Source organism: Andrena cerasifolii, chromosome 6, assembly GCF_050908995.1.
Source record: "Andrena cerasifolii isolate SP2316 chromosome 6, iyAndCera1_principal, whole genome shotgun sequence".
Taxonomy (NCBI): Eukaryota; Metazoa; Arthropoda; class Insecta; order Hymenoptera; family Andrenidae; genus Andrena; species Andrena cerasifolii.
Window position 1 is genome coordinate 15,585,175 of NC_135123.1, and position 26,028 is coordinate 15,611,202.

The 26,028-nt window shown below is 44.9% G+C and overlaps 1 protein-coding gene across 9 annotated transcripts in view; it reads left to right on the top strand.

Annotated features, from left to right (window-relative positions):
* Scalloped (TEA domain transcription factor 1 homolog scalloped) overlaps nucleotides 1–26,028 on the top strand; it is a 189,553-nt gene that overhangs the window by 114,812 nt on the left and 48,713 nt on the right. For all 9 annotated transcript variants that reach the window (XM_076815558.1, XM_076815561.1, XM_076815555.1 and 6 more), the window contains 2 exons: nucleotides 22,745–22,869; nucleotides 25,716–25,854. In XM_076815558.1, the coding sequence (XP_076671673.1) occupies nucleotides 22,745–22,869; nucleotides 25,716–25,854 (264 nt within the window). The remainder of the gene's footprint in view (nucleotides 1–22,744; nucleotides 22,870–25,715; nucleotides 25,855–26,028) is intronic.

Genomic DNA, 26,028 nt, shown 5'->3' on the forward strand with positions numbered 1-26,028 from the left:
TCTACTATATTTTTCAAGGCACACACGAAAATAGGAAAACGCAGATTAACCTTTAAGGGGTGCTTTCGCCCCAAAGAACCAAAAATTAGCGGAAAATAAAAATAGCCCGATACTTTCATTGAAGTCACCTCCAAGCCTGCAAAGTTTACAAAAAAAATCGGAATTCTTGGGTCACCGAAGTTCCCTTGTTATTGATCAAAGAAATCCTAACAGGAAACTGACCACCCCAACTATATCGATGCTTCGAAAACAATCTAATTTCGTCAATTTTTATACGTCGACGAGGAAAGCGCTCGTGCGTCATTGAAAATGATAAACAAAGAGCATGTTTCTCTTGTTCGCGGTGGACGAGATTGATACGCATGCGGGAGCTTATGCCGAGCTACCGAGTTGGAATACTAGCGTGGCGAGGTAAACACAAGAAGCGCAACCAATTTTTTAAGTGGAACACGGTTCTGGAATCGGGACAGCCTGGCTGCGAAAGCTCCGCAGCTGCGAGCCCCGCGTCGATGAAGTTTTCAAGTGGGCGATTTAAGCGGCATCAGGCAGCGGCACCGACTCGCCGGATTATCGCTACGAAAGCGCAAGCAGCTTGTCTGGTATGCCAAAATCGATAAAGTACATCCACCGCTGGCTCCTCGCCTCTCATCCACCGTGGAAATTCGTTTGACGTAAAACAGAGACGAAGACGTACAGCCTTTATCGCGGTTTCCAAGCTGAACTTATCCTGACGCTGGCGAACTTATATTCCCCCGTAACAACTCGCGGCAAGTGCACGCCACGGAAAATTCCGTTCACGGTACCGAAAACTTTCGCTGCGGCGCGTGTGTGCGAGGCTACGCGGCGACAATGTTTTAGTCGATCAAGCAAAAAAAAAAAAATAGGGGAAGAAAAAGGAAGAAAGAGGAGGGAAGATGGCGAACGTGGAATCTGCTCGCGGAGACAGCGGTTTAACCTTTAGAGGGCCGGGCTGGTCAGTAAAATGGCCACGTAAAAACTTGGATACTTTGCCGAACATGTTGGTGGTATATATGCATGAATTTTAAGTGAATAAAATTTACAATTTCACTGAAAAAATGCCGGCCCTCTAAAGGTTAAGGACGAGCTTCCGGCACGGAATGTCGCGTGTGTCTATCCGCGATATCGGAAACTGGGTTAACCGGCGTGGAATCGATGCAGTGGCTGGTAATTAAATCGACATCAGGGGCTTGGAATACGAATTTGGTTGAGTTTTTTTTTGTAGCGTTCCGGGCCCTTTGCTGTTTTATTTACCGTTTTCCAAGGGACTGCTGAGCTGTTAAAGATACTCTGTGATCTGGGATATCGAGATATATTAAGGAAAAGGGGATAGATGACGAGAGACAGCTGATTTTCACGAAGTAACGCAAAGGGCAGTTTCGCGTGGGTGTGAAAATAATAATACAGTGCAGAATCGATGTAGTGACTGGTAAATAATTAAATCGGCATCAGAAGATTGGAAAAAGGAAGTTAGTTGGGTTTTCAGTGGAAATTATATTCGGGCACCTTGGTTCTCTATTTTTCTTCTTCAGAGAAAGTGTGTAACCATTGAAGACTCTTAGTGATCTCAGACATTGAGATATAATAGAAGAAAGTTGAGCGATGACAGTTCTTTGCGAAGTAAAGGGCGGGGAGGTTAGACTCTCGAGTAGCTCTGGTGCTCTATAAAAATAAGTAAAAATAATTCCAATGGGTTAACATATGTGAAATCACTATAATGGTCGGTAATTGAAAATAAATTAATTGAAATCACGTAATAGCATTTTGAGCGGCAACTCCAGTTTTCTTCTCCAAAGATACCATGTAACTATTAGAGGAACTTAGAAAAACGGGTGACAGCTGAGTGACAGCAGTTTTTGAGGTAGCTGAAGGGAATAAAAAATATACATGCGGGGGTCAGTAAAGACACCAGCGTCGGTGGTGTTTAGTTAAAATCCGAGCACCACAAAATCCTAGAAAGTTCTTTCCTCGCAGAGGTAGGTAACTGCGACAGATGCGCGAGGAACACGGATACGCGTTTGATGCTGTTCTTCTCTGTCCAACTTTCAGAAGACTCACAATCAGTTTTCAAGGGGCACAGAGGCAGGGACCCAAGGGTAGGGGATCGTCTTCCGTTCCGTTCCTCTCCGTCTTTTCTTCCTTTGATTCGACTCCTCGTCGATTGATGGGGTGAGCGCAACAGATCGTGGCTCTCAAGTCTCGAGTAGGCAGTTGCAGTTCACTTTTCAAAGGCCAGCATTCCTCCTTCTTGTGCTCCCTTACCTGGCGGAAACAGATTTCGTATTTGTTACCGTTTTCGTTAATATCGCGTCCTCCTCGCAGTGGCGGCGGCTGCTTACCTAATTTCCAGCCCCCTTTAATGTTCCGAGCTTCCCCTTCGATTCGACCGATGCGCTGAGCATCGGGAAGTTTTAGGAAGCTCTTTGAGCGACTATCTTCGGCTCTAAAAATTAGATCCCCTAAATTGGCGCGAGATTAGCGCGAAAAGACTGCCAGGGGAAAAATTTGGAGTCTTGAAAGATTTACAGAGTTTTGCAGCTACCCTGTAGCAGCCTTCGTCAGAAGTTCTCATTAAATCGCTCACAACTGTGTACATCGATGTTTCTCGTGATCGCGTAAACGCCACTGTCGCTGGCGTAGGAGTGGGTGCGTGAAAGTGTTAGAAGAGAGGCAGAGTATCGTTTTATCGGCAGGAAAAGCTGTCGCGTCATTTCGCTAATTGACAGATCATCGTCGAAAGCAGGGATGGCAGGGGGCACTGTGGCCTCGTGTATTTCCCCAGCTGGGTCGCGTGTACATCATCGCGGACGGTGGGGCTGCAAGTGGGAGCGCGCAGGGTGGGTGGAGAAGAAAGGGGAGACGGGAGAGATGGGACAGGAAGGGAAAGGGGGAAAGGATAGAGGAACGAGAGGCTCCCGGTTCAGCTGCATTAATTAAACTAGCGAAGGACAATGAGCCTGTCTGCCGGCTCGCTTGCCTCGCTGTGTAATTCACGCCTCTCACGGGAGAGCCACCCTTCGACTTTGCTTTCCAGTTTGAACCTTCCTATGGATAATTACCTACGCCCTTCGCCTCCTCTCGCTGTCTCTCTCTCTCTCCCTCTTCCTCTCTCTTTTCCTGTCGGCCCCATGCACTCTTCCCTTTTCTTCCTTTTTCTCAGGGTTCCTCGTTCTTTCGCGACGCGCGTCGTGCTTTCGAGCGTGCAACTGCACGGCGACGGCCCCGTCGCTTTGGTTAATTTAACAGATCGGAACGGGGGGAGCGCTCTTTGCTGATCCATACGTCGAGAACCTCGCCTGTGCGAAGCGTAGGTATTGAATGCCGTGGAAAAGATCGACGAGCATTTATCTGTAGCTGCATTGAAGCGGGGATGAGAGGAAGGCGGGGTTAGTGAGTTGATAAATTCAGAAAAGATTTGAATGGACGTTTTAAGTTCAAAGGGGCTTTTCTACTTACCCCGAAAAGACGCCGTCGATTTTTCGTCACTGAACGTGTTCATTACAGGCGACGCTCGCGTACGCGCCTAGTAGGTCTCGTTATTTCGAGCAGAGTTCGCCTTTTGCGAGGCCTCTCGCAACTGCGGCGTAAAGTCAAGCGAATGGTTACAAATTGAAGACGCTAATTTACACACGGTTTCGCACTCAAGCTCGCTTGACTCCGCCGACCTGCTTGCTTGCTTCTGCTTATTAACTCGCGCAAGTTTACGAGCCAACTTCCAACGGCTAACAAGGTAAACAATGTTTGGCAATTATCTCGGTTAAATGATCCTCGTGAGACGCGACTGCTGGATGCAACAGCCAGGTAAGAGAAACGATGGAGACAGCTTCGTGCGCACCGCTGGAAAGTTCTACGGCTGTCTTTCGTTCGAGCGGCGATCTTTCAGATTGCAAATATGATCGTCAGCCCTATTGTGAATATCCCCATTAAAGTTTTCCTTTCAACGCTAATGCTCCTTTGAACGGCCTTGCTTGTAGGTGTATAAATTTTCATATTTATTGAAGGGAGGTGTGAGCTTCCTTTCAGATGTAGAATAAGGATCTAATAAGATTTAACGAGGGGAGCAGGGACGATTCGGGCCGCCGAGCTGGCTAAACTCTTGCCTAAATCGAATCCATGCTAATTACGATAATAAGTGCGATAAATATATAGGGCGTAGAACTCTAAACATGTTAAAACAACAAAGTCTAAAGTTTAAAGATCTTTGCGCGTGAATGAGATCGGTTTGAATAACTAATTCTGAAAAAAATTAAAAAGAATCTGCACGCGTGTCACTTTCTATGTAGATTACAGATAATACTGTAAGTGCCAAAAATAAAATTCTTTAGATACCCTAGCATTACCATTGACACGTGGAACATTTCGAATAACATTTTTTTTTAATTTTGGCACTTTCACTGTTTTCTGCAAGGACTCCTCAATTTTCAACTCCATTTCCTCGAAAGCTTTTGAGATCTGCAACCCATGCGTTTAACCCTTAACTGGTATACTGTCTTTTCAAACGTAACTGTTATACAGGGGTCGTGGCAGACTCGAAATAAAAACAGACACAGAAATTTGTAAAGTCGACATTAGATCAACCTCTATGAATACCCATTTTGTTCGCAGGTAATGTATAAAATAATAGATACGTAGAAAATTAAACTATTATGATCAAAATAATTAGAAATTCAGTTTACAAACCAAATATTTTGCAGCGAACCTTGCGTGCTTGGGGTCATGACTGACCCCAGGATACCAGTTAAGGGTTAACTCTGGATTACACATGTCATTGAGAATCGAATCAAACCGGTGACCCGAACCTTTTGCCAGAAGATTTCGAATCTCGAGCATCGCGAGGGTAATCGAGACAGGCCCAGCTATGCCTCGACCATCGAACCCCGTTTACGTCATTCGACTTAATGTTGCTGTCATTCGTTCGACTCGACTTCGCGATAGCCGATCGTGTCGGCGCGGTCGCGTTTCCTGTTTTCCTTGCTGGATCGTTGCCGCGTAATGCGCGCCCGCGTAATTACATGAATTATGCCTCGAGAGCAGCTCCTCTACCTTCGATGCTCCCGCCCTTCCTCTCCTTCTTTTCGCCGGCCTTCGGGACTGGTTCCTTCTTCGACTCTGAGACACGCACACACTGGCGCAAACTCCACTCCCGTCTTATGCAAATCGATTAACGGTGCATCCACGCGCCTCGCTCCTTGCCGTCGATATTGGCTGATAAATATTCACCGCGCTCCATCCCCTCCCCCCGGCCGATTATCCTCGATGATTTTCCAAATTGCTGCCGGCTCGAGAACCTTCTAACCGACAGGCGAATATTGGCTAAGTCATCAGCACCGGGTTAGGGCGCTTATATCATTTATTTGAGATCGAGTATAGGTAACCACGGTTCAGTGCGATCTAATTTCTCGTGGGTGTAGCTTTTGTACGCCCGCGCTGATTCAGCTGCAAACTTTTACGCGCAACCGCAAACTATTCATCTCCGCGTCAGGATTTTTATAAAGCCTTCCAGATTTCAGGGTTATTGGTGATTGATATAGTTCGTGTACTAATGCTGGTGAGCCTGAAAGGCAATTTAGTCCGATTTGGATGTGAAGCAAATAAGGTGCTGGAAATGTTTGTAGCATCGCACGAATAAACACGTTAGCAGTTAGTACTAGGGAAACATTATTGCAAAAATTAAATTAAAAATTAAAAACACCTTGACACGAAGAGAACGGTTTATTAAATGAAAATGTAAGCTACGAGAAGTTTAAAAAGTATGAAATAACTTATTATATGATATTATTTATTTCTCTGTTTTAGGTAGTATATTGCCAAAATATTATAAGTACCTAATGAACTTCTACGGTTGAAACTCATCTATTCTATATTCATTATCTCGAATTCTGATAATATTCGATAATGCGTTGGGGACTGCTGTGAAATGTTGGCATAAAAATTAGGAAGATACATACGTAGGTATCTCCTTTTTACGTAGGGGGTTAAAAATGTGCGGCTCACTATCTTGGCCAGAATAAGTTGGATACGAATCATTCTATCAATGAAAATTCTGAGTACTAGGTAAACTTGAGAGCGGTGCAATAAATATTTCCAGTAACTACTGTACATACGTATTCATACCTACTGAACAAATTTTTCAGAGGAGTTATTTTTTTCAAAAGCTGAGAATGTATTGCTGAGGCTGTTCGCGAGCGGCAGATAACCTTATGCTACCTAAACCTTGCGGTAAAATTGTTCCCCGAATCTGAGCAGAGACTGCACAATGTCATAAGTCCTTGAGTGAAAGGACTGCCTATGAAGCATTCGGTACTTGTCCCAGAGCTACGAAACAGCTAGCTTGCCTCGCTTTTCAAGCTCCAAGTTTCGCAGCACGCGAAATGAAGTTCTTATGCATCCAGCACCGAGAAATAACGCGAAAAAAGTGGACACAACTCTCTCGAGCGACCGGCGAAATCGGAGATCGGCCATAGTTGAATCAGTCCCTGAAATCGGGGACGATAGGTGCCGACAGTCGCTTTGTCGAGACTTTCTTCCGCGATGCGTCGACACCGGGACCGGCCGCTAGAACCAGGCTGAACGCGAGAACAGAGGAAGACGATGGGAAAAGAAAGAAAAGAAGGAGAAACCGGTTGCTGCCATTCCAGCTGCTGTCCTCTAAGCCAGTCTCGAGAAAGATCGAGCAGGCGAAGAAACGTTCTAGGGTCGATCGACGATGTACCGTGGGCTCGACCGTAGTGATGGGACCGAGTGCATTGTGGGTAGTATCGAAATCTGATGCGCTCGAGCCCTGCGTGGAGGCTTCGGGGAGCAAACACCAGTGCAAGTACAATGGAAGCATGATGGGCCGGGTTCGAAACTTATGCGAATGCCTCGGAAAGGAAAACAGCATTTACAAATGTAATCGAACACTGATAGGATATTTTTGTATGAGTACATACCTCTGATTCTCGTATTCCTCAATTATTTTCTCATGCACGCGATATAGGTACGTTTATAAGGTATTATTTTAAATTCGAGGGACTTAGAACTGCGCACGTTTTCGAAGTTCGAACGTATCTACTTGCTGTGGCTTTCAAACACAGCTGAATGGTACCAATTACGTCACAGGTGCATGGAATTAGTAGACTGCGGCTGTTTATGAAAATATATATTTATATAGAAAAGGACTAAACAAGGAAACTTTGATAGAAATATGTTTCGTCATTAGAGGGTTTCTAAAATATATTTTTTATTTTAAAGAATCTTATGTTTATTTGCTTCTAGCATATACAGAAGCTTACTTAGCTTGGCTATAGTAGCGGCCATGATACAGTGTATTCGATTTTCTTGCAATAGAGAGGTCGTAATTAGTGTAATAAGTATCGTACTTGCGTAAACTTCCGCGGTATAGAAATTAGGCACTCGTTTCTCTGAGTGCTACTCGATTCCAACGAAGTGAGCCTTTAGAGAATCTGTCGTCGTTTAGAGACACTTTTGTGGCTCACAGTTAATATTGCAAATGTACACAAAGTGGAGGAATTGTGTGATTACTTACATTAGAAATACCCATTGTCAGCTACAAAGATGTCCCGTGTTAAAAGCTCCTTGGCTATTGTTTCGATTGATAATTCACGACTATGTATATCCAACTTTGTATAATCAGTTTTTTTTTTGTAAAAAGCCCAGCCTTTTTACAAAAGTTTTATCTCAATCGTAGCCTTTTGTAATACCACTAGAGACCTCCAGCCTTAATGTACCTAATGGAAACATTGAAAAACAAAAGGTATTGGTACCTATTATACATTAATATATATACAGTGGCTCGCATTAATATTCGGACACTATTTAAAATCGCATAACTTTCTTAGAATTGGTCCAAACGACTTGAGTTTTTTTGAGAAGCTAGAAGGATTAGTTTGCTAAATGACGTATTTGGTCGTTTTGAAAAAAAAAATGTATTTCGTCGGAATAGCGAAAAAAATCGACCTTTACTATTCTTTTCGCTATTCCAACCAAATACATTTTTTTTCAAAACGACGAAACGCGTCAGTTAGCAAACTAATCCTTCTAGCTTCTCAAAAAAACTCAAGTTGTTTGGACCAATTCTAAAAAAGCTATGCGATTTTAAAATCTGTCCGAATATTAATGCGAGTCACTGTAAATGAAAGTATTATAGGAAGACTTGTGAATCTACAGTCTAACCGAGGTAAAAACCCTTTGTCTTTTTCGGCAAAAAGGCAGGTTTGACAATTGTCCTGCGACGTGTACTTACACATCGATCTTGGTTTCACCACTACTCGCACAGCTTGTCCCTTAAGGCCGGGAGCCTACGGTTTCGTTACCCTTGCCACTTTCACGCCTCCTCCTCCTGTTTCATCGTCTTATTGCGCTCGTGTATCTTTCTGCGGTGTGTTCTACCGTGTCACACGTAAGCAGACACCGCGGATAACGTTTCCTCGGGCCCGTGGAAATCAGCTGTTCGACGGAATGGGCCGCAAAAAGGCGAGCGGCCGGGATCACCTGTCGAGCGGGGTTATAAAAATTGATCGTCGCCTGGCGTCGCGGATCGTCGGGCCGCGGCCGGGAAGTCGTCGGGACTCTGCCACCGACGATCGATCTTCGCCAATCTAATTTGGAAATACCTCGTTCCGCGAGCTGAACGAAACGCGGCACCGGAAGCTGCTGGGAAGTTGAGGGCGAAACGAAGTTGAAGCCTCGCTCGAAACGAGGTTTCCCTTATTTCGCCAGGCAATTCGGGATTTTGTTGGATACTCGCTGGGCGGGCACGGGGAAAAGGCTGTTTTACTCGCGTTCCGGTTCGGTATAGCGTTGTCGATGATTGATCGAGGAATCAACGATTCGGTTTTGCTTTGTACGCGTCAATAGAGACCCGCTACACTGTTCCGGGCAGAGTTGAGCATTATCTCGAATAAATTCTTATTCGAAGATTATTTTAAAGTTTCGAATAAAATGAAGTTAATCGAGAATAACGGAGAAATTTAATCGAATAAAAAATTTGTATTTGTACTTGTATTTTTGTTTTTCCTGTGTGTTTACACAGGATGGCGTTTCAAGCATTTTGCTTACATTGCCCAACGAACAAAATTATTATTGATATTGAAAATGGGACCAAAAGCGAAGAGAGTAGTAGCTTCTAAGGAGAATATAGGTATGACTTGACAACCCACTAGGATTAGACAACTAAGTAGAGCGTAGGTCGATGGATGTTAATTAATAATAGGTGATGGATAATCATTAACAGAAGACTTATGGATTTCCTATTTTCCACATCCCTCTTGCTTGTTATTTCAGACACCTGTGATCTCTTCTTGGCTCCTACTGCCATCGTCTCTAGCTCGTATCCTCGTTTCCTGCATCGCAGCCCCTGCCGCGCACTTTGAAACTTACTCGCATACCATCCGCCCTTTTATCGTTTTCGAGTACCCGTACAATCACTCTTCCTCCACGCGTCTTGGGACCTCGTTGCATGAGCGATGCCGTCTCCGCGGTCTTTGTTGGCAGCTTGGAAGATTGCATTATTCGCCATTAAAATGATATTAGCTCGCGCAGCGGCGTGCAGTTCACTCTCGCGTATGTACAAAGTGGATGATATTAAAATCAAATTTCCAGCGCTAGGCGAGGCTGCGGCTGTGTTCCGCGTATGATGCAAAACGCTTCGCGCACGGGCTGCTTAATTGCGAGTGCCACGGATAACATAATAATTATTCTCGGGGAATCATTCTGATAATATCGCGCATCCGCGGAGCACAATTTAAACGTAACTGAAAATATCGATTCCATGAAAGTAACGAGCTCTTCGTTGCGTCCAGAAACACATTCTCCGAATGTCCCCAACCTGTTCACCTGGGGAGACGAGTTAAGGGGTTGCATTACATTGCATTCTAAAAAATAGCTGCTATCTTTAAGATTTCTTTGGAGGAAAATCATAAAGAAAATGACAGATCTATAACTAAGCATTTATTATACAACTATTGAAGTGCGCGAAAAAATTTTTTGTTACTTTCATTCGAACAAAATGGCGTCCCTGTGACTGGTCCAGGTAAGCTTCTTTTTTTCGGACGCGCCAAATTCTGTGTGCAAGCTAACTGCAAGGCAGTTAGACCTAGAGCAATAAACCCAACATTTTGATTTTCTACACGATATTTACTAAAGAAATATGTAGCGGTTTTGCGATATATTACAAAACTGACCTTGCTACGGACACTTATACTCAATTCTTAGGTAAAAAATGACATCTTTTTAATGAAATGACATGCTTTAAAAAATCCCTTCCAGTTGCTTTAAGCGACCACGAATTTTATATGATAACGAAATCATAATCGAATTGAACACCTGCTTCGACCATTTGCAGACGTACGTTTTAAAATATATTATATTTTAAAATATAAAAAGTTTATGTTATGTTATGTTTTTGTTATCTATTATTATCTCATCTTAATTTATCTTTGTTATTTTATTTTATATTATATTATATTATTTTATTTTACGTTATTATTTTATATATATTTTTTATTTCTTTCTCTTATTTTTATCTTTCTATGTAGTAATGGTAATAATTTTGTATCTCTGTACACTAAAAGGTTTCCCGTTAATAATAATAATAATAATAATAATAATAATAATAATAATAATAATAATAATTAGACACGAAGGGAAAGCCAGCGAAATCGTGAACAGAGTACTTATGTTTCAGAGGATAAAACTATTGGTTCGCAGGTGGCCCATCATGCTCGCGAGATGCTATAAATAATGTATCATGCGTTCTGGCAAAGTTCTGCGGTGCGATTAATTCTCCATTCACGAAGCTACGAGCCGCACTCTCATTTTCCACGAATATAATACGGTTAATACTTTTTAGTGGAGCGGCGGGATCGAGGATCGGCGCCCGAAGGGTGGGGGGGGGGTCTCTCTCTCTTTCCTTATTCTCGAGGAGCATTCAATTATTGACTTCAATTTAAAGCCGACGCATTAGCATACCCTGAATAATTCATGCGCGAACGGTTAATCCAGCGATATGTAAATTAATCCCACTAATTGCGAGCAACAATACGAACGTTGCGACGCGAGTCGCCGAGCGATTTATGTACATATTCCGCGGGAGCGGGCGGCTTTAACGACGCGACGCGACAATTTCGCGGTTCGAGGGCTGATCGGAGGCGGGAAGTGGGAGCGCGGAAAGAAGCCCCAGACATCGAAACCGCGAATTATTTTAACGGTAATTGCTACCGGAGCGATTTGGGAAGCGTCGGGGAGAGAGCGCGCTCGGCCGCCGTGATCGACCCGCCGTGATGATTTAATGAAAAGCTGCGCGAGCGACGCGCGAAATCTACGCGGACCCAATTGAGAAGGAAATACGAATTGTTGCGACAGACGGCGGTGCAAAAGAACGGGGGTAATTAACGCTTGAAACGCGAACGAATCGCTCCGCGTGCGAATCAAAAGATTTAGGCCGAAAGCACAGTGTGTTTCGTGCATTAAAATAATCTCCCTCTGCGTCTGTGGAGGTCAGTTTTCTGTATCTGGATAAAATGTGTGGGCGCGAGTGGCCGTTCACTTTTTCCAGATTATAAATGAATTTCTTTGAGATCGGCCTAAGCGTTAATTGGACTTTGCTCCTCCGTTTTCGCTGCTCATTTGGAGCGGCTTCAAAGCTTGATAAGTTGCACAGTTTCCTCGGGGCCGCGCGACCCGGACGTATGAATGCGTCGCTCGTATTCATCCGGGAGGCAGCGCGAAGCGGATCGGGGGGGGGGAAATCGGGCGCAGCGGAGACAAGAATCCCCGTCAAAGGCGCGTAATTAACTGGCGGGCCCGTGTTAAAATCGTCCAGCGGGATTCAGTTGAGAGTGGTGATCCGAAAAACAACACGGAGGCGAGCGATAAAGTCGACGGGGTCGCGTGACGGCGATGAATGGCTGGCTTTAGGCGTAATGGGGGGCGGGTAGGAGCTAAGCAGATGTTTCGCGGTGGCGGAAAAACTGTGGCGAGTTCTCAAGCACGCATAATTAATCCTCGGTTAATCCGCGGGGATCCTTTTTAGCCGGGGGAACGGTTGAACGAATTATTTCGTTCTAATTTAGCCCCGAACGCGTAACGAACTGGCGGGCGGGCGACGCGGCCGAGTAAATTGCTCGGTGGCTGCCGCTAATCGCTTTCTTGCGGCTGCAAATCTCGCGTTAAAAGAGCAGTGTCATTGCTAGAGTTCAACGCTGCCAGCGGGACGACGCGCGCGCTTGTCCTCCCGCGCGGGCCCGTTCTTTTTTCTCCTTATGCAACGGTGACTCTATTCACCTGGTCGTTAACGGGGAAGAAGAGACTGCCCGGAGAATAAAAGTATCAACGATACACCGTCATCGGGGGCTCGCCGTGCTCTGCTGGGGAACGGGCGGGGGATCCGCTAATTGAAGAGCTCCTTTCACCGAGATAGCGGGGCACTCGCGATTTTCACAGCCCGCGCATCCGCGCCCTCTCTCGCCCCCTACGTCACCCGCACATTCTGTCACTTCGCTTTTCTTCTCGTGAAATTGCAATTAAGAATTGAGAAAATACGCGCGAATGCGCTGACGGATGCGAAGGTGGGAAAAGGAACGGGGTGGTTGGCTAGCTGTAATCGCGACACAAGCTCGTTTCGCTCGCTTCCCGCGGCCTTTGTTTCCTCCCTCGAAGCTGCTTAATCCGCGACACCTGGCTGTGTCGATTGATAACCGCCTTTTTCGTCGCGCGCTTTTCCAGCGCGGTTTCACGGTGCGGGCTCGAAATGAAGTTGAAGGAGGCTGCGATTGAGAATACGGGGGCTGCTTCGTTTTGCGAGCACTGCAGGTGGAGGGAGAGGGTCGTTCAATGAGGGAAAGACGAAATTTTGGTGGCCACAAAGTTGCTGGTTCGGCAATTCGGAACTTCAAAAGAGTTTGAAAGTGGTGCTAATAACGTAACCGTTTTTTGCTGCACAGTAAAACGGTCCTAGGTATGAAAACAGCCCCTCAAGGAGATTGTGAGTTTTCATATCATCGCGATTATCTGTGCAACGATAAAAGATATAAAAGAATTTATTCTTGAAAAAAGGCTGGTGGGGATAATTTTTGAAAAGATTAATTTTCTTTCGAGAATTCTCGATTACCACATTGTAAAGATATACCGAAAAGAATTCTTGTAAAAAAAGTGGTGGGGATGAATTTGAAAAAGGTTAATTTTCTATCGAAAATTCTCGATTAACCACATTGTACAGATATATCGAAAAGAATTCTTGTAAAAAAGTGGTGGGAATAAATTTGGAAAAGGTTAATTTTATTCGAAAATTCTTTGTCCCCATATTGCGGGATATCAAAAACCATAAAAGTCTAAATTAATTTTTTTCGTAGGTCTTGACGATAATATAGAAACTCGCAATTTCTTTGAATGTCTTTACCCCTAGGAATCGTTTCATTTTTGGAAAAAATGGTCACGTTAGCAAGTGTCTTACACTGTGCACATCCGCATCGCTATGGTTAGGTACTCGCGCAGGTAATTAAATAACCCTAAACCCTCGCAGAATAGCGTCGCAGTCTGAAAGGTCTCGTACTTTTCCATCGGAAAACTAAAACAGTCGTTCGATCAGCTCAAGTGCCTTTTGAACGGTCCGAGTAATTCCACGCTGCGAGGGAGCGTCGTCCCCAAACGAAACTTGAGAATTCAGCGGAAAACACCGCGGCAGAAATCCGCATCGCGAGCGTCCCGATTGTTGGATCCGTGAAAAGGAAACAGAGAAGAGGCGACAAGGAGGCGCGCATTTCTCTCCCGCCCTCGTATACGCGCGTCGCCCCCCCCCCCCTTTCGATCGGGGGATTTCACCCTGTGCACCCCCGCCTCGACCTACCGTAAGCCTGATACTCGAGGTGTATTCCCGTGGAAAGATTCAAGTGCGTCTATTATTTTTCCCCGGTGGCGTCGGTGATGCACGCGCGTTCCTGTCTCTCCCTTGCGCTTCTGCCATCCCCCCTCCCCCAAGATGAATCACAGTTGAAGCTCACGTGGCCGCGTACAAGCGGATATACGCGAGGAAACGAGGCGCGAATTGGGCTTGATTTTTTTCCAGGGGCGAAACGAAAAAGGGTGGCAAAGAGGGTGGGGGGGAGGAGAGAGGCGAAGGATTGGGGAGGGAAAGGTGGAGAGAGAAAGGGAAAAAGGGGAAGGGAGATTAATTACTGTCATGCACTGAATGGATGCACCTGTGGCCGCGAAGCAAGCTTTTTTCTATCTGGTGCTTCAGGAAATTAACCTTCCCTGCTTGCCAGTTGAATTCTCGAGTTTTTATGGCTCTTCGTGCGTCGCTTCCAATCTCTTTCTATCTATATGTCTCTCTCTCTCTCTCTCTCTCTCTCTCTCTCTGTCTCTCTGTCTCTCTCTCTTTCTGTCTCTCTCGCTCGCTGTGTTAGCAGTAAAGTAGACACTTCGTATTGAGCTTAATATTCTTCTAATTGCACCGTGCCCTTACTGCTTACCATTAGGGGTTCCGCGAACTGAGCTTTATGCTTAGGAGGTGCTGATCGCAAGCAATTGCACGTTTCACGTGCTGTTCAGAAGTTTGAGGTTGTACCTGGTTCTAATTAAAATTACTCGAGGAGGATTGACAAGGGGACTCTGCGGAGTTGGTCCCCTGGGGATTTTGACGAAAGTTTGATCAAGTTTAGTGGAGCGAATCCGAAGGTCGAGTGATTGCATCCTGTGGAATATTTCGTGCCAATGCTCACTCCTTTTTTTTTTATTCTCGGTGGCAAAAATTATCGTTAGGAAAAGAATATTCGTTATTATTTTATTATTCCTCCTATTCGACCACGTTTTATCCAGATTTCGGCATTAAGTATACGATCATTTAAATAACGGATCGAATAAATGTCACTTTAATTTTAGAGTATTTCAGAAATAAAGCTAATCTTTTTATTCGACGAGAATTTATTCGACACGTGAGGAATAATTTTTCTATTAACTTTTATTCGATATTGGCAATTTTATTTTTCGCCCATCTCTGGTTTTATCGAATCATTGCACGCACCTATACTGAATTATCGAGCCGGAGAATGATCGTGCAAGCACCTCGCACTGGGCAAGAAAAAATTCGTGGCAAAACGAAACAGTGGGAAGAATTTTTTATTTCCATTGTCGCAAGAAGTTAGCGATTCGTTAGTTTCGCTCGTTTATCGGACGAGAATGTTATTCGCGTTTATCCCCCGGCACTTTAACTTCCGAGCACACGCGGATGATAAAAATTCTCACTTTACACAAAGTCCTGGAGGAAGATCGTTTACTTTGTAAAGTCCCTCGAACGGCGTACGTGCTACGTACGAGAGGCACCCTTCGTCTTCTTCTTTTTGAACGATGTCTTGTCAAAGCGGAAAACATTCTTTTGCCCCTGTGCCACGCGAGCCGTAAACCGTATACCTTGGGCACGACACCTTATTACTCTTCAATAATTCGAAGATAAGCGTCGTTAGAGCGTCTCGAGCATCTACGCTACTTAACGCGGTGTTTTATCTAGCCTTGCGTGAAAGGGGGTCGCGATAAACCTTTTTACAGGCCAATAAAACGATGTAATATGCTAAGAAAAGTGCACGTCGCTTTACGTTCAAAGTTCTTTCTGTTTCCTGGAAGAGAATTCTAATAAAAAAAGAGAAGCATGAAATTTGTGCAGATGAGAACGTTCGCACAAACGTTCTTCAACTTGGAGGGGAGCATGAGATTTGAGACACCAACTTGGTTCAAATTTTCTACACACACAGTTTCTGCACAACTTGTATAACAATGCTTGCATAACACGCCACTGAAAAATTCGCGAGAAAAACGAATTCAGAATTTCGAGCTTCCCAGGCGATCGATTTATCAGCACCTTGGATGAAATGTTAGCCAATCTCATTTATTTGATCAATACCGGTGGCTTCTTGATATCGGAAAAGAGAAAGTATAAAGCAAACATCGGTCGTAACTAAAAATACTCATGTGCTAAGTGCTCGCTGTCTTATAATTAGAGCTAGCTTCTTAAGATGAGACGCGGTATTGAGGAGTGGGCTTTCAGCTAAAGCACATGAAAAGATTCCACGTCAACGACTCTTAACTTCTGCGGACTGAAAAATAGCCGCGTCATTACTCGCGAAAGTGTTAATTACTATTCGGTGGACTTTAAAACACGGAACGCGTGGTCTGAGATTATAGTCCTCGTGGCAAGATCTCGCTTTACCTTGCAACAACTTTTTTGGCAGCGACTTGTCAAACACCGCGTGACATTTCTTCTTTTTTTAATTCGCAAGAAAGTTTTCAAGGATCTTCAAGTGAAACGTAATTGGTTAAAGGGTAGTTTCTCCTTGGTTCTTAATAATTTGCCGATGTAGCAGCGATTTGATAAGAACAAATATTCTATTTTCTCTGTTATCAAACGTACGTTCAGCAAGTGCTCGCTGAAATCTCACGTGGTGTGTGAAAGGTCAGAGAATTCATGAATACATCATATAGAAAGCATCGATAATATTTGAAGAAAGAGTCACTTCAGAGCTGATTAGAATCTTTAATGACTCGTATAAATTGTGGATATGACCCAACGCGGACCCCAGCTAGTGTCCTCTCTTAATACATTTTATTGCACGGTAGCTTGCAACGTGTCGCATTAAGATAATAATTTCCCGAAGTATTTACCGACGAGAATATCCCTTTATATGGGTTAAACGTAGATTTAATTAAAATTAAATTATTATATTAAAACTACTATGTGCCTTTAGTATCGCCGTCATTATATGTCGTGAATGGTAATTTAATTCCCCTCACAAAGGCATGAAAATTATAATATCCGTTGATGCTTCACCACTCTCCTCCTGCCCGCCTCCCCCACCATTGATATAGCGTTTCAACGTGGAGTCTCGTTTCGTTGACGTTTCCATGCTTTAATAGCTTATTCGAGGAAAGTTCTCTGCAAAACAGAATAACTAATTTAAAATTGCTCCAACCAACTCGAGTCCTTGTGAGAAGGATTAGTTTACTAGGTGACGTGTTTCGTCGTTTTGAAAGAAACTGCAATTAGTCGGAGTAGCGAAGGAAATAGCGAAGGCCGGTAACTCAGCTTTTTTATCCGAGCCTGTAATGAAAATTTAAAAATCCCCTTTGTAGATTTCAGTAAGTTGCATCCCCATAGAAAAACTTGAAAAAAGTAAAGAAATTACGCCAAGTACATGAAATCAAATAAATCACAAAAGGATAGAAGATAATAATAATTAGAATATAAACAAAAGATGTGAAATGAAATTGAGCTGCAAGTACATAAAGGTGCTTTGCACAACTACATATCCACAGCTAAAATGCTGTGTTCATACATTCCATTACTCGTATTGCGGACATTTTAATTAACCAATCAAAAAGAATCGCATTTAAAAACATTGTCGTAACTTAATAGCTTTACAAAATGAACGATATACAAAAATTGCGCCAATTATAACAATGGCTACTTATAAAAAGAACAAACTGTATTAAATAACATTAAGCAGATATATTTTTATACAAATAAATATTTTAATACGAATAAATATTTTATTCAAAATACTTGGCGCTGCTCACCGAATTGGTGTTGCTAAACTGAATTAATAAATTGCATTAATCTTTTTCTTTCTTTGCTGTGCGTGCGTGCGTTCGTGAATGTCTGTATAGGTGCGTTTTGCATATGCTACGTATGATATTAGAGTTAAATATATTCAGGTTAGGTTGAATTAGCCGTTTCTCGAGTAAATGATAGCGGTAGCGACAGTCGACATATACAGGGTGTCTATCCTGTACTTTCTTTCCTGTACTTGGCGTCGAGACGCTACCGCGTCTCTAGATACACGCTGAAAATTTAGCAAGATAAAGCAATCGCGTAGACCAAAATCCATGCTGGTGAAAGTCATCCCAAATTGAATCGCAAGTGATTTTAGCTATACACTTTCCAAGCCTGTAGCCTTGTCAGAGTTACTTTTCACGTGACAATAAAGGAGAGAGAGAGAGGGTCAGAGAAACGATTTAACACTTGGGGCTGATTTGAAGCGAAGCTAATATAAACTCGCCCTAACGTCCAACCACCAGTGTCCAAGGCACAAGTCTGCTAGACGGTCTAACCTACGAGTTCGCCAGTGGATCTGGAGCTCGGCTCTTTCCCGTCCTCACTTTTCCGAACCTCGAACCTCTTTCACCCGTTGAAGGCTCCTGCATGGTACAGTCTACTATAGATGGGCGCGGGGCCCTCCGTTGCCTCGCAACGGTGCCAGCCCGTGTGTTTTGGTTGACTCCAGACATCTTCGAACGCAAATAGACGCCGCGGGAGAAAGAATTCGCCGCCTTTTGGGACGTGTGCCGGGCAAACTACGCGAACGAGTCAATGTCGCCAAAGGGTCGTAGGTAGATCGTCGGTGTGTTTGTACGTGTTATAGCGTGCGGTACGGGCAACGTAGGGACAAGAGAGGCGATATATAATGTTCCGCGATATTAAACGGGACGCATTCCACCGAAGCCACCCTCTGGTCCCTGCTATGAATGCTTCTACGACCCCCGTCTCCTGTCTCACCCTACTACGCCCCCCTCCAGACCCCTCCCCACAGGCCAACCACCCACGGGAGCTGGGAGACCTGGCCTCCTCGACCAGGGCTACCCCCGAATGGTTATACGCCAAATTTACAGCTTAGCCAGAGCCACCACTACCCACGAACACGCCATTTACTACACCCCCGGGGACTGCGAGCCAGATACGCCGCTGTATGACGCGTTTGCTCAAGGATAAAGCTGCTTCGAACGATTTACGGATGTCACCGATACGCGCGAGGCACCGTTTCGGTTACTCGGTTTTTAACGGAACCGTTTAAAGGGGATGTTTCGACCTTAACTGGTGCTTTGGGTTGTCAACCCCTGTCGATTGTAGATTTGCTACTTGTTAATGTGCAATGCAGTTAAGAGGAAGTTGATTGTAGAGACCTTAAGGAAGATTGGCTGTATTGTTAGTAGAACATGGGTTGAGTGATGTCTTTTTTTTTTAAGTATGTTTATATCCAACGCTGCTGAAACGCATACCTTGGCGACAGCTTGCTTAGATTTTTCTCAAAGTTGCAGGAGTCCTTAAAGAAAAGAAAACCTGGGGGTGAAATGGGTCTGAGGAGACTACGTAGTAGGGTTACAGGAATGTGGACACGGTTGAATGAAAAAAGATTTTTAGCAGGGCATGTAAACAATTACTTGCAGTGAAGAGTCTACAGTTATTTTACTTTGCAGTTGAAATAGCGAGTTGTAACGCAAAATCGGAAAATAGCCGAATTTTCAGGGGTTAATTTCACCTCCTTCGAGTGAATTTGGGCAGCAAACAAAAATTGCGTTGTAATCAGAAGGAAATCCCCTACATATTCACAAAGTTTTAGAATTTTTTGAATTTTCGGGTTCAGGATCTTCCCTTGTTAGTTTCTTCGTCCATTCTCTTTCGGGGTTACCTGAGATGTGGGACGAATATAGAAAGGCTGCCAAATACGTCCCTACAGAATGTTACAACGCAATCGTCACGCAACTGCCACGGACTTCTCCAGATTATGCTTATTCTCAAAACCAGGCACCACCTAATTTTACCAAAGGCTCATATCCTGCACCTTGCTGAAAGGAACCTCCCTCGCCAACGGAAATTAAATCACAGAAGAATCTACGCGGCCTGAGGCGAGATGCCACCAGAACCCCACAGTGTCAGTGGGTGTGTTAAGTCCGATATTTAAGAACACCGAGCGCTCATCCCCGTGAACTTGCCGCAACAACGCGAAACGGGAAGCAAGTTTCGCATTTCCAGCGAGGTATCCCCGGCTCTCGTCATGCTGTCCCCCTGGCAGACGTCCGGGACCGTTTCGTTCGAAGTTAAAAGGAGACAAGAAATTTCGCAATGTCGGGGCAAGCGGTGCCGTGGACAAGGACGTTCCGGTCTCTCCCATGACCGGGAGTAGCCACGACATTCCAAAATGCTTTCCACCCCCCGACCGCTCCCTCCTCTGGCTGCACCCTATCACGGCTGACCCGGCTATTCCCTATCCTTCATCCGCGCATTTCCATCCCTCCGCTGGGCAACCCCCGTCGAGCGGCGGCCACACCGAATGCAACCATGCGTCATCCGCCATGATCTATGCTTTCTGCCGCGCTGGCATTACCCTCGGCGTGCACACGCGAGCGCGCGATACCTATGTGCGCGCACGGCCCCGCCGAAACAGGTACAGGCGCATTTACATAAGGACGTACACCAGCTTGGCCAGCGGGAGAGATATATGAATCCCCGATGGTCGGTGTGCGCGGGTCGGCCAGCGACGTGTCGCACGCGTGTGCGTGCCTCTGGCCGGGCTCGCGTCTCTATTAAAGCTCCGCTCATTTTCAGCGGCCTGCATATTGTTGCCCGCGCTCGCACCACCCCCGCCCGCCTTTGCCACACGCGAATATTCACCGACCACGCGGCCCACCGCCGAGCCCTTCTTCCGCTCGCCCTGTCCACTCTCGTATATACCCTTTCTTTCTTTATTTCCTCCCTTCCTCTCTCCCACCCTTTCGCTTTCTTCGATTTTTTTCATCCGCCGCCGTCGTGGGCGTCCGTTACCGTCCGCGGTCCGGCAGAAACTCGTTTGGACTTCGCCGATACTGACTGTCTGTAATGACTCTCGAAGGCCCACCGTTGGCGAGGGAAAGGTAGTGGCAGCTTGATTTTCTGGTTTATTAAGAGCCAATGATCGACCACTTGCGTAATAGTAATGACTCAGGCGCATGGCGGAGTGCAATGCACGTAGAATTTTATAGCTGCTGGAACAGGAAAGGCACCTATACAGATGTAGATTACTTAGATGGTCTCTAAAGTGATACCCTTGAGGGTGAAAGCCAGCAGATTGATGTTTTTTGCCACTCGTTACAGAACCTTGCACTGGAGATTATAAACCCAATGCACTTCCCAGGCTTGCTGCAGCCCTGAGGCCTTAAATTATTGATGCTCAAACATTATGCTGAACACGACCCTGGGTTGGTGATCCTCGTCTGGGGGATAGAGGGTCCACCTGGATTCATCTACCATTTCAATTTACTTATGCCGTCTTTTAGTAATATCGCGTAGCGTGCTCTTTGAACACCCATTTATACACGTTGCTTTATTAATCGTTTGTTAATGATTGGTTTCGTTACATGTCTACCGATGTCCCAATAATTTGTAATGTTTAGTAATTCAAGTTTTCAATTCAGTTCTTTTGGTGCTCCTCTATTTTCTATCGAGGATTGAATTATGAATATCCGTTTTTGCTCTCAATACCTCAATTGATATGTTAATCACTAGTGATTTGTATTATATATAATATATATATATATATAATACAAATCACTAGTTAAACATATATATATATAATACAAATCACTAGTTAAATATATATATATAATACAAATCACTAGTGATTAACATGTTAATTGAGGTATTGAGAGCAAAAACGGATATTCATAATTGAATCCTCGATAGAAAATAGAGGAGCACCAAACGAACTGAACTGAAAAGTTGAATCACTAAACATTACAAATTATTGGGACATTGGTAGACATGTAACAAAGCCAATCATTAACAAACGCCCTCTATGAATGCACATATCCCCTACCCCTTCACGACCACTCCAAACGCTCATTCTCCAAGCCTGCAAACGCGCCAGCAGAGCCTCTTACAAACGCGCACCCCGTTGTCCTCAAAGTATTAAGACAAGTCCTACGCTCGGGGCTAAAGAAACGTTAAATTAAACGCCCTCTACCAGAAACAACCACGTGTCGCAGCCCGGAGACTCCAAATTCGCGCGATCAACCGCCACGAGTTTCAGCTAGTGTCGCGAGCGAGCGGCTTGGCGAAGGGGCCGTGTAGAAGAGGGCGAAATCGTTCGATGGAGTATCTCGTCACGTTCCCGTTAAAGGAGCATAAAAGGGTGGTGTGACCCGAGATTGGAGGATCGCGTGGAACGCGACAGGATGCAGTTTCTCCTGCTTTCAACAGGGGGGTTCGTTCCCGCGAAACGGAGATCCGGTATTGCGGTCGGCGCCGCGGGGGCAGAGAGGGGGAAGGCTTTTCCGGGGGCTTAACATACACACTCCACCCCCGGTAGGCGGAGTGTACCGCCTACGAGCGGCCCCCACCGCTAGCTACGGCACTGATACGCGATATCAGTGAACACTTGTTGCTCCGGCGTATAGAGATTCTGGCCTGTGCCGCGCCAACGAGCCGCCGCTCCGTGGCCGCCGCGATTTTTCACGTGCTGATTTTTCCACCCACCCAAACTCCGTCCACCCTCTCCGCTCGCCCTGTCCCACCCGTCGCTGTTCGCCGCGCGGAGACTGGCACGGCGGGTGGATTTTCGCGCGCGCGGCCCCCTATCGGCCGTCTGACGGGCGACGACGATATTCCGGGCTCGAGAACGAGCCCGGCCGCGGGATTCCGTCACGCCGGACCCCAGCCGCCACTCGGAGAAATGGAGCTGCAACCCTGTAAATCTTCCATGCTTATCGGCTCTCTCGCCTCGCGAGGCGACCCGGTATGACACGGCTACCCCGTTACGCGACGCGGCAACTCGGCCCGCCTTGGTACCAACCCGGGAACTCTCTCTATAATTGTACACGCTTTTATCCTGAGCTCTGCCTCTGAATTTTTCATTGTTGTAGCGACGTTGGGTGTCCGATGGTGGTGCACGTATGCTAATGGATTGCGTACATTTGATTGTTGCAGGCAGTGCGGTGGCTGCAGCCGACACCATTTCCGCGCCGTGGACTCCCGCGAGTTCCGGGCCGCCGCCCGACGCGAACGGCTCCGGCTCGGATACCAAGAATCTCGACGTTGGCGAAATTAGCGATGTAAGTTGAACATCCCTCGCTCTGTCTGGCCTTGGGCCGCTGACAGGTAGTCCCAGGGCCAAGCGTGGCGCGTGGAACAGGTATGGCGATTAACTGGGGGGCACGTTTAGGTGGTGAAGCGACACTCTTCAGGGTATGAGCGTAGAGGCCTCTCGCCACGAGCTGTACAGGACCATAGTGGATGTCCATTTTTATCGAGCTTCGCGGAGATATAGGGGTGTAAATGGGACGGGGGTTAAAGTCAGTCATGATCTCAGGGATGCTTTGGATACACTTTTCCAACATTAGTACACTTTGAGAAACGGGCTAATGAGTGTAGCCCTATAGTTGACGAGGAGGAATTCATTTGGTGGTTTGTATCCTCGCTATATCTCTGCAGGGCACTGTGTCCGCGAGGTTAGACTCTTGATTTCCTATGATCGAGTGTGCTGTCACCTTTCTTTACTACTTTCATGACGTCGCTGTTCCAGTTCCATTCGTTGTTTCCCTAAATCGTCGTTCGTCTTGAAGACTTCACTGTATCGAAATTTCGCGTGCCATCGTTGATCGATATAGCTTAGGGTGGTCCACAGCCTCGTGGGATTTTTTTTTGTATTCTTTGATACTTTCCACTTGACTGTTTTGCTGATTTGCAGTATTATTTTACACATTTAAGTGTATATTATCCTTATAAAGTTATTTTTCTGTCAGGTATAAAAATGGCTTTCATTAGTACCCCCTAATCTACGAGGACGTCAGCTGGAGAGTCGTTAATTGGAAAACATACTTGAAAAGATGGACCACCCTAATATAGCTATTATACTATTCTCCCTATGATCTTTGCATAACTTGCCAGTTGCAACATTAATATTTATTTCACGCTTATAAGTTATACAGTATCGTACTTATAAGGTATACAGTATTGTTTTGCATACACCTTTTGCGGGTAGATATATTTGCGTTCAGAAATTTCGAAAAGGAGAAGTGAAACTTCAAGTTGTACATTTTAAACTAGGGAAGCCTACTCAATGGGATTTTCCATGCCTAAAAAAGCCCAACTTCCCCATAGGCATATTTACGATTACCTGCAGTTCTCCACATCCCTCGGGTCGTCGCTGTCAAAATTTAGCTCCGTGCAAAATTATCGAATTTATTTCCGCAAATAATATGTACATCTCTTTTTGCAACGCGAAATCTTATAAGGGAAGATCCCCAACCCGGAAATACAAAAAATGATGAAACTTTGGGGATATGTATCACTCAATTTTTTTTGCTGTCCGAATTCACTCAGGGGGGCGAAATTAACTTCTGAAAATCCAGCTATTTTCCGATTTTCTGTTATAACTCGCAAACTGTAAGAACTATAAATTAACAAATGATAGTCCCAATTAAAAGAAGTAACTCCTTTGTCTATATCTTACAGTTCGCCAGTTATAATGCAAAATCGGAAAATAGCCAGATTTGCAGAGATCAATTTCACTCCTCAGACTGAATTTTGGTACCAAAAATGTGTGATACACACCCATATATCCTCTGATTATTCTCAAAGTTTCAGAATTTTTTTTTTAGAATTTTATGCATATCTTCCCTTGTTAGAGGCTTTCCTCAGTCGAACGAGTCCTTAGTTCTGGATTATGCGCCAGCCAACATTATATCGGCGGAACGAACGTGACCGGAATTCTTACGGGAAGACTTTCCTTTTTCCTGACGATCGTTTCACTGTCTACCTTTCCGTGCTCGACTTCTAACGCGCGAAGTAATCGCTCGCTTCCCGCTCGTTCGTGCAGCACGGACGTCGTCTCCGATTCGGTGAATTCCAAGTTCGACCGTATCTTCGGTTCAACATCCATGTTCGCAGACACGCATGAGAAAAAAAGAGCGGGACACGCGTCGCGCGAGGCAACTAAAACGAAATTGGCGGGAGGATTTCTGGGACGGGCGCGGGAAGATCGACTGATGGGACCGACTCGTCTACGTGCCGGACATGATTTCGTTAGGAGCGCTCGGTCTTGGTACAGGGATCATTTTTAGGCTACGGTTGAACAGGAGTTTAACCTTAGATCTGTTCAGACACTGCGGAATTGTATAGCAAGTAGGTGACGTGTAGGAGGAAAAATCTCAAAGTCCAATTGTTGCAATTTAATTCTCAGTTGATTTAATTCTCAATTGGAATAGGCTTGAGTGATTTTGGAAAAAAAAAAATCTTTTAGGGCTTACTGAAAGTTTCTAATTTTTGCATGATATGTTACGAGTAATGTCCATGTTTCTTATAGTATGTTCTGGCACTAAAAGCAGTAACCAATTAAGCCTGTACTTCACAATGACAATGAAGCTGAAATCTACTGCTATACTTTATTTCCTAAAGCACAGTTTATTTATACAACTATCAATAGATAGCTAACAGAAGGGTTTATTTAGTAGCATTCAATTACAACATCACTGTAGCAACTCAGTCTTATTCAAAGCTTTCCACCGTCAAGTAGTTAATTAATCAGGAAAATGATCAGGAAAGTAGAAAAGGCTAGGTAAATTAGAAATTTTCCCAACACTTCTGTGACAAAAACAGAACGCAGGAAATAACTAATAAGAGAACAGAATAGAAAAAAAAACAAAATACGTTAAAAGACAGAGCAAGGTCGTATTACGAAATTTAATTAGAAAATACGGGAGCAATAATTATATGATCCAATTGCAAAGGCGCAAACGTCGGTTCCGACTTGCGGTGATCCAAATTAATTCGCCGAGTGATTTTTATTGCGCGCGGAGATTTACCGCCGGCGAAAAATGGGGACGTTATTTACGAGGGTAGGGATATTCAAGCGTCGGGGTTCGAATTATCGATGAATCGGTGTGTTCGTGTTTTCCAGGACGAGAAGGACTTATCGGCAGCGGACGCGGAGGGTGTATGGTCGCCGGATATCGAGCAGAGCTTCCAGGAAGCTCTCACTATATATCCGCCATGCGGCCGACGCAAAATCATTCTGTCCGACGAAGGGAAGATGTACGGTGAGTCGAGCAATTTCCGCCAAATCTGCTTTTCGGGGGGAGGGAAAAAGGAATGGCATCCCTACAGGGTGCCTGAAAAGTATCAGGTTTATTTCAGGTGTCTTTATGTATGAGTCTATAGCAAATGGGAAGAATTAAATTTAATTATCATTGTAATCCTCTACTTTTTTAATC